We start from the raw sequence: 20,584 nt of genomic DNA on the forward strand, positions 1-20,584 counted from the left end.
TTTTCCACTTGAATAACAAATTAAATAACAGCGAAGTACCATCACTTCTGATGACTTATCGCTCATTGCCATTAGATTACCTTTTGTTTGTAAGCAGCTGTTCAACTTCAACTGCTTACTGTTGCGGTTAAGATCCCTTGCCTGATAGCTTTTCTTCAACGGCGCCCAATCAGCTACCGCTTATCCCTACCGACTTTCGCATCACGGGCGGATGTTAAGACATGTTGATCGGGTTTCATAGGTGAAATTATTGTGAAAAGAAATGATAAATAAAAATTAATCGTAACAAACAAAACAGCGCACACTTTCTGCCATCATTTTCTAAGTCTTTCAATTTTTTGCCGGTTCCCTCATTTTGGAGATGATTTCTTGCCCGCAAGAAAAAGAGCCAAAAAGGGGCAAAAAAAACACAAACATTTTCGATCGCGTTCGATCTGGCTGCAGTGTAAGTGGCAATTTGGGAAATAAATTTTGCTGTTCGAAATTTCCCACCTAATAGCTAGGGGCTACTGCCACCTTCACTTTTCTTCACGGTGCAAAGATCCAAAATGAACCAAAACTTCCACAAAACCCAAAGAAACAACATATGTAAAGGCGTGTGTGGGGCCTGGTATCAATTTCGCTTTCATCTGTTCCCCGACAATTGCGCCGCAAAGGGGGAGAAAAAAAAGAAATGAACCTAAAGCAACGGCTGGCTGGTACGATAGAAAAAAAAGCGTACGGAAACGAACAGCGCAGAAAAGAAGGAAATTAATGCTGTACGCGTATTACGGCAAGCAGAGCCCAAAGTTCCATAGCATAGTGGCTACTTGAGAAAGGAGGCAAAAACGCAACAAAGCTGGCACTGGCGGACACGGTTCTCAACATATGATCAAGAAACGGAGCAGATTCGTAATTGGGATTCAGTGTTAATCGCGAACCCACGGGATGGTGAGTGTAGGAGAAAAAGTTCATTCGATTGCGATTGTTCATGCGTTGGCACTCAGGCATTGCGTATAGGAGAAGCACGGATGGATATGAAGTTGACGGACTCTTCTCAAGATTACTTACAAGATATTAATGATACAAGTTAGCATTGTTTAATTTAATCTTAAATTTTTGGGAAACCTGCATTACTGGTCCTCTGAACCATTCATTCAAAATCATAGTCCAACATAACTTTGAATCTGTTGCTCAAGGAAAATCGCTCACCAATGGTCTAGTTCATTCGTAAGAGAGTGAGTGCGTCCAATACATCGAACGCGTTCGATTGTGGATGCAGCTCGGAGCAGCATCAACCCCGAAACGTTCATTTCACCCCTAGCGACGACGCCGAACGGACGTGCATGGACGTGCGGTGATGATCGCGATCGCGTAGAGTGAAAACAGGTTTTTATCCATAGCAAACCCGATCTCTGGTCAGGGTCAGTGTAACAGTGTACACCGGGAGAGATTAAGAACTTCGGTGTTGTACGAAAAGTCCAGCGGCAAGTGTAACAGCGCAAGAACCGGCTTCCTCTAATGCAAAACTGCAGCATTGCAGCGGGATTGAGGTCTTCCTAATTGCGCCATTGTTGGCTCATTCCACAATCTGTACGACGAAGATCTGCCGTAAAGTGAGCATAATGCTAGTTGACCGTCCGACAGTGTGGTTGGTGTCGATCGTGTGTGTGGTGCTTGGTGTAGCGAACAACCTGCAGCACGTTTCCGCCGGACCGTGGCGTGAAGGGGTGCGTCGAAGCGGTAATGAGTTTGTCAAGCGAATGTCGGAAAGTGATGAGTATTTAGAATTTGGCCGAAAGCTCAAGCAATCATGCGGTTATGAGGTGAGTGAACTTACGAGCATCGTTGGTTTTAAGTTGTTGTGCTCAGTGTAAAACTGATGATGGCTGACGTCTTATCAGCTGATTTTGATTGCAATAGTTATAAAGGCCAGCAGTTCAGTGAGAGAAGGTGTTGCTCGTAGCTTTTTTTTTAAAACTATTGGCCATAACTATCAGCTGAACTGCTTATTGAATTTAGCGTAGTTAAAGCCTTGCGTTAGTCGGTTGAGTATATTGAAACTTAAAACATAAAAGCTAATTTTATTGGGTGCGATAACAGCCGACAGTTTAGCGTAGAGCACGTTCAGGAGACTCACCCGGAATTGGTGTGTTTACGATTTTTGCAAACGATTGGTGTATACGTTTTGACCGATACAAGCTTCAGCAGCAGCGAGCGTTGTTTATCACAAGCACCAAAACAATAAACACTCAGTCAAAACCACTACAAAATAACTGAACCGAACGTTCTTTCCAGTCGTGCCCGAAACCAAAGAAAAATATGCTTAATGTGCATTTGGTGCCCCATACACACGACGATGTCGGCTGGCTGAAGACGGTCGACCAGTACTACTATGGAAGTAAGTTCCGGGTGGAGTGTACTGCAGCAACAGCAAGCAAGGAGTTCGATGGTGTACAACTGCCCTTTTTCTTTCGTAGGCAAAACAACCATCCAGAAAGCGGGCGTCCAGTACATCCTCGACTCGGTCGTACAATCGCTGCTAAGCGATCCGGAGCGCAAGTTCATCTACGTCGAGTCGGCATTCTTCTTCAAGTGGTACAACGAGCAGACGGTGGAACTGCAGCAGCAAGTTCGGATGCTTGTCGATGAGGGACGGCTCGAGTTCATCGGTGGCGCTTGGAGCATGAATGATGAGGCGGCGGCACACTATCACAGTGTGGTCGATCAGTTCACCTGGGGCTTGAGACGGTTGAACGAAACGTTTGGCGAGTGTGGACGTCCACGCATCGGTTGGCAGATTGATCCGTTCGGGCACTCGCGTGAGCAAGCGTCACTGTTCGCCCAGATGGGGTACGATGGGTTGTTCTTCGGGCGGCTCGATTATCAGGACAAGCGGGAACGAATGACGCACAAGCGCGCGGAAATGATCTGGAAGACGAGCGCTAATCTGGACGATGTTGATTTGTTTACCGGGGTTCTGTATAATTTGTACCAAGCGCCGCCGGGCTTCTGTTTCGATATACTGTGCTCGGACGAACCGTTCATGGACAGTCCTTACTCGGCGGAGAACAATGTGAAGGCAAAGGTATGACGGGGTGGATGAGTTGCGAAACATACTTCGTTGACTAATGATTTCTTAATGTGCTCCGAATCAGGTGGATAAGTTCCTGTACTACGTGAATCTCCAGGCGGAGAGCTACAGGACAAACAATATCATTCTGACAATGGGCGGTGATTTTACGTACATGGATGCTAATGTTTACTTCAAAAATATGGACAAGTTGATAAAGTAAGTAAATGGATAGTTTTGTGTATTATTGAAAAATGTATTAGCTAGTTCTTCACAAAATTTTTTGATAAATTGCCTCAGATTTCTTACGTTTTATTAATTATTGTGTATCATCACAAAATGATGATCTTCGTTAATTAAATTAATTTGCAGTTTGTATTGAGAGCAATCAAAAGAATCCATACTCCGCTTGAAGCCTAAATCGTCGGAAGACCTCTCTTGTGATTATTTCATTGGGCTGTAGCTGATATGATATGATTCTCCAATTTAAATTATTCAAAACCTAAGGTATGGGCTTCATTTACATACGTTGCCCGCCATTTTGGATAACCGCAATGGGCCAACATGTTTAAGAACATTTGGCACTAAATTTCGTAAACTTCGGATCATTTCAAATGCTTGTATGTTGGGACCTAGGACCGAATATTCATCAAGAAAATAAAGAACCTAGAAAAAATATTATTTGGCGCAAAAGTAAAACTGTTGTAAATACAAGAGTGAACAATTCGTAAGGACAAACCGGACCACCGAACCGCAGGGGCGGGTCGGTGGTGTAGGCGACAGCGGCGCCGGTCTTCAAATGGCAGGACCGGGGTTCAAATCCCATCTGAACCGTCCCCCCGTAGTGAGGCAGACCTCACGATGACCTTAGAGGTCGTTACGCCAAGAAGAAGAATTCGCAAAGATAGAAGTAAGAGAAACATACATGAAATAATTAAGATATTGTTTTCCTCCAAACATAGGTACACAAACGCACTTCAAACAAACGGATCGAACGTGAACGTCTTCTACTCAACACCTTCCTGCTATCTAAAAGCCCTGCACGATATTGGCATCACCTGGCCAACGAAATCGGACGACTTCTTCCCATACGCTTCCGATCCGCATTCCTTCTGGACCGGTTACTATACATCCAGACCGACGAGCAAACGCTTCGAGCGTGTCGGTAATCATTTCCTGCAGGTGTGCAAACAGCTGACTACGTTGGCACCCACCCGAGAGGCACATATGGAACCGCACCTGAACATACTGCGGGAAGCAATGGGTGTGATGCAGCATCACGACGCCATAACCGGGACCGAGAAGCAACACGTCGCCAACGATTATGCTCGCATGCTGAACGTAGCAGTCAAGGCGTGCGGTGCAAACACGAAGGCCACACTAAATCAGATCGTCGATCCAAAGTACAAGCGATCGTTACGCTCAGCCGGGTTGCCTGTTGCACATACTACGCCGTATCCCGAGTACACGTTTGGTTTTGAATCGTGCCATCTGTTGAATGTGAGCAAGTGTGAGCTTACCGAGTCAAAGGACAGTTTTACCGTGACGCTTTACAATCCGCTGGCACATGCTGGTCACGAGTACGTTCGCGTTCCGGTTACCGGTGGTAGATACATCGTGCGGGACTATCGTAACGTGGAGGTGTCATCGCAAGTAGTGCCCATTCCGGAGTCGGTCCTAAATCTTAGCTATCGATTCAGCAACGCTACGTCCGAGCTAGTGTTTCTCGCCAACGAGTTGCCACCGTTGGGATTTAAATCATATTTCGTAACTCGCGCCATAGATTCTTTGGATGATTTTATCCACGAAGTACCGGTCGCTGTAGCTACGGGTTCGGTCAGTGCAGACAAACCTTCGGGAGAGCAATCGGCATTGTGGCAGTCGGAAGAGGTAACGATCGGAAATAAATATTTGAACGTGTCCTTCGATAGCAACGGCTTCCTGAGCACCATTACGATCGATGGTGTTACGAACCGGTTACGGCAAACGTTCGTCTACTACGAAGGAGCACTGGGCAACAATGAGGAGTTCCGCAATCGATCGTCGGGTGCGTACATCTTCCGCCCGAACGGTACGGAGAAAACTGTTACGGAAAATGTGCAGGTAAAGGTGGTCAAAGGTCCCACGGTGCAGGAGGTACATCAGGTGTTTAACGAGTGGATCAGCCAGGTCGTTCGAGTTTATGCGGACGAAAGTCACGTCGAGTTTGAATGGATGGTGGGTCCGATCCCCGTTGACGACGGGGTAGGAAAGGAGATCGTATCACGGTTCTATACCGCTGCCCAATCGGGTGGCGTTTTCTGGACGGATGCAAATGGGCGTGAAATGATCAAGCGAGTGCGCAATCACCGGGACACGTGGAATGTGGACCTGATGGAAAAGATCTCGGGCAACTATTATCCGGTAACGGCGAAAATAGCACTGGAAGATGAAAATTTGCGGCTAGCTGTGCTGAACGATCGTGCGCAGGGTGGTTCCAGTTTGGAGGATGGATCGCTCGAACTGATGGTACATCGCCGGTTGCTGCACGATGACGCATTCGGTGTAGAGGAGGCGTTGAATGAGAAAGCGTTCGGTAAAGGATTGGTTGCCCGCGGTAAGCATTGGGTAATTTTCGGTGCAAAAAAACCGATCAGTCCAACACCGGAGGCACGTGAGCGTTTTCTGCAGAACCGTGTGCTATTGCCAAACTGGATTTTCTTCAGCGATGTGACGGAGTTTAAGTACGAGGATTGGCAGAAACAGTACACCAACATTGTACGTTTACCTTACCAGTTCGCTGTTTGTGATGTGTTTATTCATTTATTTCGTCTTCAATTTCTTTCAGTACTCGGCACTGTCGTTGTCACTCCCGTTGAATGTACATCTGCTTACGTTCGAACCATGGAAGGATAACAGCATCCTGGTGCGCTTTGAGCATTTGCTCGAAAAGGGCGAGGATCCACTCTACTCCAAACCGGTACGATTTAATGTGCAGGACGTATTCCGTCAGTTCAGCATTGAAGAAATTCGCGAAACAACTCTCGGCGCCAATCAGCTAAAAGAGGATTCTAAAAGACTGAAGTTCAAACCCGATCCTGACTACATCGTGTACAGTTCTGTCAAGCGGGATGTAACGACCGAACATGCTTCACCATCGCCACCGTTCGTACAAGCTTCACGATCACCTTTGATCGAAGAAATGGTTCGCAACGTTGCTGACGATGGGTTTGAAATTATGCTCAAACCGATGCAGATCCGTACGTTCATTTTTCAGCTAGAGTACAAGCCATAATAACTAGTAAATAGAAGATTTATTTTCTTTTCATTAAGTTAGTCCAATAAAGAACGCTCAAACAACGCAAAACGCACAGTTTTGTACATACATGCGATCTGTATACTCTTATGCACTATCGTAACAGCTTTAACCAACTTATTTGCTAGATGTGTGTGTCGGTGTATTGCAGATTATTTGTATCACTAGTTGATGGATTGATATGGTGGCAACGGGGGCCTCAAGCTCTCAGAAGTCAGCATCCCACCCGGACATTTCGTCCGGCGGAATGTCTAAGTCTTTGGGGAAGATATCGAAGTTGGACATGTCCAGCGGGCCTTGCAGATTCGGTTGCAAAGGAGATTTAAGTGTCAGTGCTATCAAACCGTCCCAGTCGAAGCCCTGGAACCATCTGCAGAATAAAAAAAATAAAAAGAAGGGGAAGGGAAAACAAACGATGAGTCCTTCAGAGCAAAAGTAAACTGCGCTAGAATAACATTACTTGTGCTTTTTGATGTCTTGAACGCCACCTCGTTGATAGCCCAACCGTTCGGAAGGGACGTCACGACAAAGTCGCTTGATAAGGCTAACGGCAGCACGGGACATGTGCTTCGGGAAGTTTACCATGTCGATACCTTTTAAAATTATGTTGTACGTTTTCATGGGATCTGCTGCAGTAAACGGTGGGCTGTGAAAGTATGCAAAAAAGGTTTGTTTAGTGTCTTTCTTGAAGGAAATTATTTTAAAATTAGCGAAGAACTTGTAGCTTACATTCCGGTCAGTAACTCGTGTATAAGAATACCCAACGCCCAATAGTCGACTGATCGGTCGTGTCCCTTGTTGAGAATTATTTCGGGCGCCACATACTCCGGGGTACCACAAAACGTCCAGGTTTTACTGCTGTAGCCAATAAATTTCGAGAATCCAAAGTCAACCTTAAAATAAATTTGCAGAAATTGTTGCGTTAAATCATGATGCTTTACGAAGGAACTTCATCATTCAACACTTACCAGTTTGGCATATCCCCTAGCATCCAGCAGTAAGTTCTCCGGTTTCAAATCTCGATAGACAATGCCTCGTGCATGCAAGAAATCAAACGCTTGCAAAACACACGCAACGATAAACTTGGCCGTCGAGTCCTCGAACGTAACACGATCACGCAGAATCGTCCACACCTCTCCACCCATGCAGGCTTCCAGTAGCATGTAGACAAACTTGGAATCCTTGTACGTACGATAAAGCCGACAGATGAATGGGCTTTGGCAGGCCAGCATAATTTTCCGCTCGCTGTACATATGCTCCTGCTGTCGTGTGTCCACTATGTGACGTTTTTTCATACATTTTAGTGCGTATATCTGCGTATCACCGTTGCGTTCCAGCTTAACTAACTCGACCCGTCCGAAACCACCCACTCCCAGTGTTCCTACCACCTCCAAGTCGACTAAGTTGACGTCCAGCAGCTCTGCAACCGGAGAAATAATTACCATAAACATAAACGGAACTACAAAGTTGCACAAGCCGCAGTGGCTCTCAATTCTCACCAGGTTGACACGATCCCAGCGATGGATGAGTGTTCTCCAGATTGCGGAAGGCCAGCACCCGTTCCTCATCACCGTAGTTCTTTTCCTGCAGTTCACACAGGTCACCGATGTGCTTGGTGAACGATTCTCGATCTAGCGTGAGACACTCGACACCGGGCGACATCGCAATAATGTTGGCCGTCCGCTTATCCTCCCTAATGAGCGCCTGCTCACCGAAGTACTCTCCACGGACGAGTATGCGAATTTCTTCATCCACCGAGCGGCCTGTGAAGTTGGAGTGGAAAAATAATAAGCATCGTACGGAGCACCAGGCGCAGTCGATGAGGTAACACTTACCGGGAAGTCGTTGGGTCACTTTTACCGTTCCTTGGCTAATTAGAAAGAATGTGTCACCGGCGGCACCTTGGCGAATGATGAATGCTCCAGCGGGATAGAATTCCTTAAAAAAAAAATTGCGGAATTTCTGTATGTGATTTTTTCTGAGCCCGAGCATGAGAAAACAATCAAAAATGACGTTTGAACTTGGACCTTTTTTCTTTTAGTCAAGAAGCATTATCCGCAGGGGTTTGCATGGGGTTGTTGTTTCTGCTAATTATTGTTGTGCCTACAGACTACTTACCACCTCAAGCACGTCTGCTATTTTCGTAAGGACATCATTGCTTAGATGTTTGAGCAGCGGTACCGACTTCAAGAAGTTCACATTCTCCTCTATCCGCTGCATTCCCGTGCGCATCATAATTTGCTGGAACACTCGCCGATCCAGCACCCACACACGCGAATCACAAAGCACTTAAAATAGGAAGTGATAGAAAGCTCGGGTTAAAAATAACCACCCTAGGCCAGGAACATGCGTCATTTCGTGATCGTCCATCTACCTACCCCGTATCGATGCCGTTCGTGTGCAGTTGTACAGTATCGCCAGCTCTCCGAACGCCCTGCCCGGACCCATCACACCGAGCACCTTACTGTCCTTGATGACTTCGAACTCACCGGACGCAGACACGTAGAGATGTGAACCGGCCTCACCCTCGTGTATGACGTACTCACCCTTGCGAAACTCGCGACTGTACATCGAATCGACGATCTCCCTTATCTGGAGCGAGTCGATATTTTTGAAGAAATCGTTCTCCATGATTGCATCCTTGATCAGCTGCTTCGCACTGTGACGACGGAGATGTTAAATTGATAAGCGCTGTGTTCGGGTTTTGAGCCACCCCATCTACCTTACCTGAAGTCTTTCTTGTACTTTGGTATCTTAATGTCGCTCGATTGGCTACCCATCAGGTCGCAGCTTTCACCCGACACACCCTGCTTCTTCATTGCCTGCAGCGTGATGCCTTTAACGGACTTCATCTGATGAAGCTTAAAGCTGTTTCCCGAAATGCCGAAGAGCTCCGACAGGGGCTGTCCGGCCATGGCATAGTTAGCCTGGATGCTGGAGAGTAGCTCTCCCTCGGCCACATGCTGGCCCTTGTGCGTTGGTGTGCTGGAAGGACTGACGAGTGCGAGCCTTTGTTGACCAGGCTGGACATTCGATTGCTCGAGACTGTTGACAGCTTTTTGCTGAAGAACACTCTGTAGATGAACAGAAGCTCATCAGAAATGGGCATTTAGAATGATTGCAATGGTTACCTTTAGCTTGTCGATTTCTCGCCGTAGCTTGTCGATCTCATCATCGCGTGCTCTCAGCAGCTTACGCAAACCGATGATCTCCTCCTCGAAACTGTTCGGCTCTGTGCCACTGATCGTCATTGAGCTCCCGTACGAATGAATACTATCACACTGCCCTGTAAGTGATTTTCTGCGATCCTCGGTAAGCACTTTGCCCCAGAACTTTACCGAATTCTTACGTATCTGTGGAGACAGAAGAACCACACGTTAGCATTTACTGATCACACCTCCACCTACGATCGTCGGATCAGGTTATACTAGAGTGACCACCCCTAAAACCATCTAACTGTTTAGCACCTCCATTATTCAACCCACGATAGCTGTACCACAAAACCATATCGCATTACATACCCGTTCCTTGACCGGTGTGTCAATGTTCGGGACAATCTTGGAGGTTTTGCGCATGAGCAACGACGACCCATTACCCATCGGACCGAGTATGCCGGACTGGATGAGATACTCCTTGGCGGAGCAATCGAACTTCGACGGAATGACCGGGCTCAGCAACAGTGACGGTGGACTCGGTGGACTGTTCTCGGCACTACAGGTTCCACCCGGTCCGGCGTGATGGTGAGCGGCCTCACCACGTAGATGTGCCTCACGGCCACTGTCAAGGGAGACGCTAAGCTTGGCACTGTTGTCCACAAACAGTTCCCTGCCCTTGCGCACTGGGATGGCACACGCGTTGCTAACTTTGCCAGTATTATTGCTGTTTGATTCAATTAGCACCCCTCGGCAATGTCCGCTAGTGTCAAGGGTGCCACCCGTATCGGATACGTTAAATATGGGCGGTTGTTGCGCTGAGCTCGTACTTTGCCTGCGTTCTAAATCTTCCAGCGATCCAAGCGGCAAAGGTACACCGATTTCACCACCTTCGCTAACCGGGCCCACCTCGTCGATGCTCGAAGCGTTCGAGAAGGATTCTTTGAACCGTTCGGCGCCTTCTAGTCCCGGGTAAGTGGTGCTGCTTCTTTGTTTGAATACAATTTTCGATGCACTACGCACTGGTTCCGGTTGTGATGCAGGTTGGTTGAGCTGGCTGTTGGATCCGTTCGCAGACGATCCCGTGTCTAGCTTCTGTAGAACAAACTCGGGATGAAAAGCGTAACCAGTCCCGATGGAAGGAGTGGAGTAACGTTTGGAATGTGTTGCCGCGGCCGTGTGGAGGATTTCGTAGTCTCCGTTAGCTGTTTGTGCCGTGGGTATTAAGGCACGGGTCGACTGTGCCTTCTTTACCAAGGCATCCTGGGCGTTCGCTTCACTAAACACGGTCGTCGGGCTGTCCGGGTGTACGAACGGCGGTTTATCGAGTCGTGGTCGAATCCGCCGAATGTCCTTATCCGACAGCGAAATGGGCCGTGTGCGTGGTTGCTGTCGCTCTGTATCACCACAGTGTCGATGCTGCACAGTCGGCTGGCTGGTGGTTTTGAATGTGTGCGGATCGTCGCCAGATTCCACGGTACAGCCACACTGCACGTACAGGCTGCCACAAGTGTTGGACTTCCGAAACCATGCACGGTGCGACGTCGGCGCCTGGGGATGAACTGATTTTTCGTTCTGTGGCTTTCCTTGGTCGACCACCTCGGCGAACAGTGACGTGACCGGATCGACGACGACATTCGCCGTCGTTCGCGGTGGTAGTATTTCCAACGGCGATTGTGTTGGTGGTGACTGGTTAACGACGACGATGTTGCTACCACCCATCGGTGGTAGTGATGGTGTTGGGCCGCCCATTGTAGTGGCCACCAGTTTTCTATTATCACCTAGCTGTATATTTTCCCTCTTAATCGTCTCCATCGTCATCGGGGTAGTCCGATTAAGGGGTTTTCGTAGAGCGCTCGCGTTCTACTTTAATCGGACGACCTTGGCTTCCCACCGAGGAGGTCTTGGCGGGCGGGGAATGGGACGGGATGTGCGCCTGCTCAGGGTTAATGGGTAACCCGGTGTGTTGGGGTCACGCTCGGGCACCGTGCCGCATGTGCTCTGTGTGGGTCACTAGCACAGGTGAAGTTATTCGCATCAACACGCACGCCAAACGAATGCCACTGAAACATGAACAATCGAAACCAAAAATTACTTTAAGTAGTACAAAATGATGATTGAATGGAATTTCACTTTCTAGCCTGTTTATATCTCAGAGCATCTAAGAGTTGTTTTACAAGTGACTAAGGAAATTCCGCGTGAGTCAGTGTCGCTGTGCTCAGTGCCCGGGGGCGATATGAAGTCGTTGTATTAATATTTGCAAACTTTCATGCAAGGTTTTTCTGCAACATCTTTCCATCGTCGGTCGTTAATGTAGTTTCACTGTTCATTGATTGGGTGTTTACTGTAGTATTTTACCGGGAATGATAAACGAACTCTTGGCGGGCGTGAGTTGTGCTTTCAGTTGACTGTTTGGTCTTTCTTTTTTATCGCTTCAAGTCAAATGTCTGGCGCTTTTTCAAAGATGGGAAACGTTATCCTAATCAACTTTGTTCTAAATTTTGTACATTCAACGTTTTCAAAACACAACAGGTCAAACGGCAACGACTGCATCGGTCATACACGCTTGTGTCGTCTATTGTGCTTGATATAATCAGCGACTTGTGATCTTTTCTAGCATTCATTCGAGCTCTCTATTGACAAACGAACTTCATTCATATTCTAAACTCACGCTTTATTCGGTTTGCTTTTGTCGATTAGGAAAGGTCGGTAAACCATCTCCTGCAGACATGTTTTCTTTGGCAAAGAATAGAATTAGCATAACATTCGATTTTTGTCATGAAAAATGGCTTACCGTTAGATGAACTTTTCTAACTATCAACTCTAGCTATCACTGATATATTAACGGATTAATAAGAGAATTATGGATGTCTTCGTGTCCTCATTTAATCGTTCAGCAAACTGAGCAGCTAGCCATGTTTTGTTTGGGTATGGGTACGAACGAAGATACGGCAGCTTGGAATGGGAAACACAAACAATCCGGCCGCGCTCGTCCAGCCAGAACGGCGTTTGACATCAGCAAGGTGCTAATGAACGGTAAGCAAAACATGCTGCAGGTGAATGATAGGTTTTGTGAGCCCAGCCAGTATCATTCAGGCATAGGTAGTAATCGTAATGTTTATATTTGCTTCTAGATTTGATTAATATCTTTTTATTCTGTTTGTATTTTGCTGCACCGTTGACTTGAATGTATCTTAATCAACAATGTTTGTTATAAAAACTAAAACGTGTGGAAAATGTTATCAATCATTCAACGAGAATGATGATGATGCAACAGAATAAAGGAGCTATAATTTGAATTTGTCCCACTTTCGTCCTTCTACCCTTGAACGGTTCGGATAACACGTAATCCTGACCACAGTGAACATGGACATGCGATGGTTTGGTTTGATGCAACGCAAATCAACCTCGACGCAGTAGAGGTACGACGGATTAAGAGGTTAAAAGTGCCGCTTGAGTGCCAAGTGCTTCCGTGATTAGGCCATCATTAAAGCATGCGATGTACGTGTTTCGTGTGTGTGTGTGTTTTTTTTTTGCGTCAGTCGTAGTAAGGCTATGAATGAGTTAACTTACGATAATTTTATTTGGTTTTTCTGTAAATTAGACATAATGGATTCCTAGAATCAGTGCAAGTCCTTTGTTTATTTTTTGCGTTGTTATTTCCTTTGAAGAAGCAAAAAAGGACTCGTTTTGTCACGCCATGATCTTTTGTCACGGGTGTCAAACCCAAATGATATAATTATGTTACAAGCGTAGTCAACGTTGACTCTCATACGTTCGTTCGCTTCGATCAACGGAAACAAATTCTTCACTACGGAAGTTGGACGTCTCAACAAGTATCATCCGTGCGTCAGAATCCAGCCTCAATGGAACGATCGCGTTAGTCATCGGCCAATGGACAATCTTCTCCCCTACGGAAACAGATGCATTCTCCTTCAACAGTTCAACGGAAGCCAACTCCCCTCTGCAGATTGGCGATCGTCCAGCAGCCCGTTCCCCACGATAAGAATGCCTGATTATAATTTGTCCCTTCGCGATAGGTATAAAAGAACAGGGAACATAGAGCTCAGCGCCTCATTTTGTTTTCTAGTTTTGTCATAAATAGGAAGTGGGACCGCGTGGTGCCATTTGTAATCAATAAAAATTATTTTTTTATTGTGAACTTGTGACCAACCACATAATTATATATTGCAATATTTCTCTACCCTCTACTAAGTTCTTGTACAATAGGATATCGAATCGAATAGGATATTATAATCACAATATGAAAAAATAATGCAAATCTAGCTTAAGAATTGGTACGACATTCGTCACCGTTTTTCTCTAATATCAATAAATAAAATATCTTAGAGAACACATGCTTTGAGATGAATTTTTAAATAATTACAATCGTCGTTAAAATATGTTTTGCATTTATTCGCTTGGTGTTACAGGTGGCTGAGTGGACTAGGCGATAGCAACGCCATTATTTACATGTAATGACTTGAGGTCGAATTCCATTCGTATCGCTTCCTCACACACTGAACTGTTTCTATCCAGCTGCTGGGTATATTCAACTCAAGGGAAGCCAGTAATGGCCGATCCAGACCTCCCGAGTTTGTAGAAACATATAAAAAGAAGTCCGTATGCTTTATGTTATAGGTTGTTTTTTCGTTAAATGACAATAAAAAGATGAATAAAATAAAAGATATAAACTTAAACTGGACAAATTTAACAAATAATCTGCTTCTAAAACTTACTCGTCACACCAACATAAAATAAAAATACGCAATGTTCGACATACTTGCAACAAGCGTGAGCAAAAGCAAAAACCAAAACAGGAAAACAAAGGGAAATTTTGAATGAAAGTAGCAGAATACTCGCACTTACGCTGCGAGTGTTTCGTGCCGGGAAACATTAGTCCCGTGTGTTGGGGACACAAGCGAGCGAGCGAGACCGAAAGTTCACGGACATTCGGAAACCATAACCTTAATGAAAGCGACATTCACGTGCATGTCAGGCAAGCAAAACAAAACCCAAAACACAGAAATAGTCAACCCAGACGGGTTGACTGCTGGACGGTGCAAGCTGTTCCGCCGGAGCTGACTAAAAATAGTCGCGTAACAATCGACTGTTTCCTACCGTCGGAGCAATCGGAGCGAACCATTCTTCAATTCCGTGACATAAAATGCCACTAAAACCCCCCGGGCGTAATGTTACCGGGTAGTTTTTCCTTGCCTTAAGTGTACTTTTCCCGCTTGGTTTCCGTGCAGTGGCCGAAAAGGCTGGACCCAGCCAACCACTATGGTGACTCAGGGTGCTAAGTTAGAGTTAAAAATTGTGTCATTTTGTTGTCCATTGTTTTGTTTCAAACTGCTCGAGGTGCAACCGAAACACAATTGATCACACACAAAAACCGGCATTCGACATGCGACGGAAACATTAGGTTAAATGTTCTTCCATGTTCTAGACACGATCGGCAAACGGTGGAGAGAAAAGACGTGAATAAGTAAAGGAAAAACATTTCCTTGCGCTGCCGAAGGTGAATTGCGAGGAAAAAGTAAAAACGATTCTCGCTTCCTACAAGTTCCACTACAAGTTTGAGGTTGAAAAAGTGAAGACATGAAGAAAATCTGCGCACGCTTTCCCACTTACGGATGGAGCAGAATGTCACGAAAATGGTGTCCCACTTTTTCGAAATTATGACCCAATGAAACACACAAATAGACAAACACAGACACACACACACTGACTCCACCGGCATGGCATAAACTTTGGATGATTTGTGTATTGTTTCGCTTGTGTTCTTCGGAACCGGATTTTCCCTCCGGTTAGGAAAATGTCAATACGCGTACACATGCTAGGGACGTGACGGTGGCCAAACAAGGAATGACCTAACCCTAGGTAAGTATCATTCACCTTGATATTCCACTGTCAGCATTGACTGCATTGTGCCAGTAGGCCACAGATTGCTACTTTATGGCTAGGACAATCTGTGGTCCGACTTTGGAAATTGAGGCTCAAGGTAAAACCGGCAAAATATGTTTTGCTGAAGAAAACTAAGCAATAAAGCTCGCCGGTAAAACTGTATTTTAACCAATGCACCGAACTACTGCCTCTGCATACCAAACAACAAAACTCCTAAACCAGTAAATGTCACGCTAAAAAAGCAAATGGTTGTCGCAGGAACCCACTCGAAGCCCAGAACCGGGGCACACACCGTACGAAACGGGCGGGCTGGGCGTGTTGGGAAAATTCGTCCGGGTTGGAATTTATTAAAGCTGCTAAACGAACACAAAGGCGGATGCCGCCGAAAGTCGTGCCTGACAAAACGCGGCCGGAACGAGATTTGTTAATTTTCGACTTTTTGAGGCAAGCGCCTTAAAATAGATCGTTACGGGTGCGTTGCGCGTCCGTACTGGTAGTTGGCTTGGAAATATTCGACCCGTGAAGCATGGTGAAGGTTCGTACCGAATGGCAGCCACATGGAAGTGAGAATTGTACTTCGACATTTTGAAAAACCCGAAAAACTCTATCGCGTTTGGTAAAAATTCATTACACAATTATGCAACGAAAATGGTTGCCGTCGAGCACGAGCCTAAATTAGCGGACCCTTTGTAAATGTTTCGCTTAATACTTTTCTGCACTCTCGCCCGCCCGCTATTAGTGGACAGCGCTGGGCAAGTATAAATATCATCACTGATATGAAGAAATTGTTATCTCCGCTTGTGTTGGGTGTAAATCGGCACGCTGACTGTTTGGCACGTGATGAATGTCAGCGATAGCGGAGTTAATCGTGGCAACAATAAAAAAAAAATGAAGACAGAACGAGAGAAAGGAATGGAATATAAAAACATTTATGAATTACGGCTTCGATTGTCACCGTTGCACCGACAAGAAAGAGAATCCTAACGTTGCTGCATCACAATGTGGTGTGATTGATGTTTCCGGTCCAATTAAAGTACCATTAACCCTTAAATGTAGATACAATGGGAACAAAAGGTATCGCAATTGTGCCGTCTGACGGGGTGGTTGTTAATGGACATGTAACACCAAGTATTTGTTTGCATATGAAATATTGTTTTCGTTTAAAAGAGCAGCTTTTTAAGCTGCTCTAGCTCTAGAGCATGTTTACGAATCAATTAGAACTATGACCAGTTATGAATCACAATGTTGAAATGAATTATACCTGTTGTTGAGATTCTTCTTTCCGATTTTTTGGACATTTGAACCAAAATACAATACTACTAACCAAACACAAACTTCGAACTACTCAAAATTGTTCTGGATTGTACCAAAAATGACTGAAATCCTCCGAACTTATACCAATACTCCAGTGAGTTTATTAATTTGGGATTTGGAACATAATCCATATGTAATAAAGGTTTCATAAGGACCAACGATTTCGTTTAACAGTATGAGCATGTTTTTGCCTTATTGACGTTAATATGAGGTCTCATGTTGAGCATGGACTTTGATGATGCGTTACCAGCAGATTGTTTTTTCCCCTATTCTACACTAATACTAATGCTACTTACTAATGACTAATTACTAATTATTAATTACTTACTAATTATATTATCTATACTAACGCTATTGTGCCTATGGATAAGGCTTTGGGTGGCGACTATGGATAAGCGCGAAAGGAGAATTCCTACAACGATCCCGAAATTTTGCTGATACAGTTTCCAATATCTCTTTTAGAGGATTCACGTCGGCTATCGCGTATATTTCCGTGCTTCGAGTGAAGCGGTTTGTGTCAGTAATCATGCGAAAAATTTTGTTCAGCATGACCTGGAGTCTGCAGAGGTGAGTCCTCGCACATGAGTTACGAAACTGGTGCCGCATACGTAACTACCGGCAAGATAATTACCTTGAAAATTGATATTTTATTTGGCATTGATAGCTGGGACCTACGGCAGATCAATGGGCATAGAGACATTTCAAAAGGAAATGCCCTTTTTCAAGGATGGTTTTAATATGCCCTCTGAACAGCATTTTGTAGTCTATCGTAAGTCCCTTGTATCATGTATGTATTTTTGGCTCCCGAACTCAAAGGTGGAGTAAGGCTTCTTTTTAAACGATGGGTAAAAATCATTGAAAAATCAACGGCATACCTTAGTAGAACATCAAGACACCGCTGCAATCTGCTTGTCAACTCCACCAGACTCCTACCTTTAACCGTAATGGCAGTATCGTCTGCGAACAGGAACTACTGGCCATCGTAGGGTAGAGGCCGGACATCCGTCGTGTACAGATTGTACAACAGCGGAGCCAGTAGACTTCCCTGGGGGACGCCCGCTGGAGCACTGGTTGAGTTGGAGAGAGCAGAGAGCAAAGCCACCCTGAAAGTTTTCTGGGTAAGGTAGCTCCTGATTATTTTGCGAATACAAGTTGGGAAATTGTATTCCGCCATCTTATATAGGAGTCCATCGTGCCAAACAGTGTCGAAAGCCTTTTCAACATCTAGCAAAACAATAGCAGTGGACTTTGATTCCATCTTGTTTTGCTCGACACAACTTTGAAGTCTTGGAAGTTGGTAAACAGTGAAATGGCCAGAACGGAAGCCGAATTCTTCAGGTCGTAGGATATTGAGTTATATCACCCAGTTATGTAGACGATTTAGAATTAATTACTCACAGAGTTTGTCCAGAGAGGGGAGCAAGCTAATAAAGCAAGCTTTCCTGTTAAATAGATTTGTTAATAGACAGAGTGCCTTGGCCTGTAATACTCCAGTTGAGTAGTTGAGTTGAGTAGAGCCCACAACGATGCCGGTCTTGACATGGTAGGACCCTGTGCTTGATCCCTGTCCAGACAATTCTTCAGTAGTGAGGACTGACTGTCCAACTTACGTGGTATCTATTAATAAGTCTAGCTAGCAAGTCATTCGATGGCCAGTGAGACCAGCAGGTCGTTAAGACAAAAACAAAAGAGTACAAATACTTCACATTGATAAGATTCGGCCGATTTTTGTGATGATCGTTCGTATATGTAATGCATTTCAGTATAAATGTGAGAAAAATCTACTTTCATCCTTTAGTTCCGGTCTTGTAAAGCTAATTTAGATTCTACGACTTAAATACTAGAAATTATTATTAAATTTTTGCACTGTTCAGCACTTATTACGTCACTTAAGTCCCCAAAAAACTGTGAACGACTGCTGCAAGTTCTTCAGACTGCACGCAACTAATAAGTGTTCTTCCAAATAGAACCAATCCCCAAGCAACTGCTTCCGAGCATCGTACCCGTAATGAAATGGTTTTCGCTATTTAAACGAGGACCATTCGTGAGCTTCCTAGAGCTTGCTGCCACCTTCACAGCTTCCTTGGTAAGTGATATTTAATCTAAAGACATAAGACTTGGGCAAAATATTGTGCAAAATGACATCATTTCAGCTTGACTTGACTTGAGTTGATCCGAAGAATACTCCGGCGAAGTTACTGATATGGAATTGATCTGACTGTGATTGACGAGCCATGCTACCTAACGATATGAAGGTCTTAGCCAAAAATATCACAGTAGAATCGATTCCATGATACAATTCATATAAGACATATATCTCTACATTCATTACTTTCTTTTAGGATTATTTTACTCGTAGAAATCATTTATAGCATTGATAAAGCAATCGATTATCTTTTAAAATAGGTACCTCTCGCAGAGCTCTTGCAAGAACCTCATCGTGGACCTATTGGTTTCGTTTCGCTTTGCAACGACATACTTTGTTTCAAGCCAAACCATTAATTGCTCGATCGCGGGATCCAATACTTCAGTCATATGTTTCCTTATCACCGTACAGCCAAATATTGACACTCAATATAATAAGGTGTGCAATACATTCATTCGCAAACCAAACCAATATGGTCACCACATTATGGACCATCGGCAAATCGGCACGGGTTTATAATGATGCCCACCTAACATCTGTCTAAATGGTACTTCAACCCCATCTCCCGGCGGTGCCCGATAACACTAACCTAGCCGGAATTACCAAAGTCAACAAACCCGGCCACGGTCCGTTGTTCGGTTTCGCGCGATCGCGCTACGAAATCGCTCTCCCCAATAAACCAATCCCGATGGTTCCCCGGCAAATGGCCATGAGTATTTCTGACAGATACCTTATTCAAATACTGATTGATTGGCAACTGGGCGGTAATGCTAGGCGCGTCTGGAAGCACCTAGTACAATCTGTATCAACCTACAACAAGCTTATCATAGCGGGGTCGCTTATCGTTGCGCGCCCCGTTCCCAAATGCACATACTCTACGCGTGAGAAGACTTTCCGACCAAAGTTTACCCCGTCGTCGTCGTCGATGTCTGGTTTACACCCTTTCCGGTAAAGCCAGAGCGTCAACTACTATCGTGCCGATGATTATCCGGCAATGGTTTGGGATTATCGTAGAGCGCACGATAGCGGGCGTTCGAACTCGGATCGAACTCGGCTGAAGGCCACTGACATGCAGCCTGACCTGAGAGTTCTTTGATGGCACGCTTCGGTGCCGCTAAACAACCAGCTGGCGTGTTTAGAGCTGTTGTTCGAGCGAGTCACCTACACGAGTGACGCCATTAACGGAACAAAATCTACAACAAAAAGAGGAAAAAAAGACCTGGACAAGCTTAATCTTCCTCCGCGGAAGTCCGCTGGGTTCTATTTTATCTTTGTTTATCGTGTTTCAAGGGTGCACAGGGGATGCTTGTGTATGTGTACAATACACCTTGGCGTATTTCATTTGGACCTGAAGAAAGGAAGAAACGCACCAAGCAAAAAACCCTCGGGTCAAGCGTTTGAAACCAGCTGTACATTATCATCGAGGCCAATATCTCGCGCAAACCAGCCATTCTTTGCATTTTTACGATCACATTTTCGAACGAACAGAAGAAATTGAGGCAAGAGATGACTTACGGTCGTGGAATGTTAGTGGCAGAATTTTTATACACAATCCCAATACAATATGTAGGCGTGTGTCTGATGATTAAGATTGCACAGGCGCGCGTGCGCGCCCGTGCCTTCTCTAGATCCACAACCACCGACGAGAGCAAATATCAGCTGAAGAAGATCAATGGCATTACATACTGACGCTGAGGCTGACCGCTTATCGTGCGCAA

General features: G+C 45.2%; 3 protein-coding genes across 3 annotated transcripts in view; 2 read left to right on the top strand and 1 right to left on the bottom strand.

The window, feature by feature from the left end:
* The window catches only part of LOC126565062 (ubiquitin-conjugating enzyme E2Q-like protein 1), a 169,082-nt gene that overhangs the window by 132,028 nt on the left and 16,470 nt on the right, over nt 1-20,584 (top strand). The window lies entirely within an intron of this gene.
* Nucleotides 1,614-6,392, top strand: LOC126564063 (lysosomal alpha-mannosidase-like). Its single transcript, XM_050220977.1, has 6 exons — nt 1,614-1,805; nt 2,278-2,380; nt 2,460-3,067; nt 3,138-3,271; nt 4,015-5,809; nt 5,880-6,392. Exons 1-6 carry the CDS (start codon nt 1,743-1,745, stop codon nt 6,324-6,326), a joined length of 3,150 nt encoding a protein of 1,049 aa, XP_050076934.1. The 5' UTR covers nt 1,614-1,742; the 3' UTR covers nt 6,327-6,392.
* LOC126563886 (cGMP-dependent protein kinase, isozyme 1) lies at nt 6,495-11,395 on the bottom strand. The gene is made up of 11 exons (XM_050220673.1): nt 9,869-11,395; nt 9,479-9,700; nt 9,075-9,421; nt 8,726-9,006; nt 8,466-8,635; nt 8,183-8,285; nt 7,847-8,110; nt 7,316-7,767; nt 7,077-7,240; nt 6,808-6,993; nt 6,495-6,717 (listed from the first exon to the last, which is right to left on the bottom strand). Exons 1-11 carry the CDS (start codon nt 11,318-11,320, stop codon nt 6,555-6,557), a joined length of 3,804 nt encoding a protein of 1,267 aa, XP_050076630.1. The 5' UTR covers nt 11,321-11,395; the 3' UTR covers nt 6,495-6,554.

The sequence above is a fragment of the Anopheles maculipalpis genome, chromosome 3RL (genome assembly GCF_943734695.1).
Source record: "Anopheles maculipalpis chromosome 3RL, idAnoMacuDA_375_x, whole genome shotgun sequence".
In the NCBI taxonomy this organism is placed as follows: domain Eukaryota; kingdom Metazoa; phylum Arthropoda; class Insecta; order Diptera; family Culicidae; genus Anopheles; species Anopheles maculipalpis.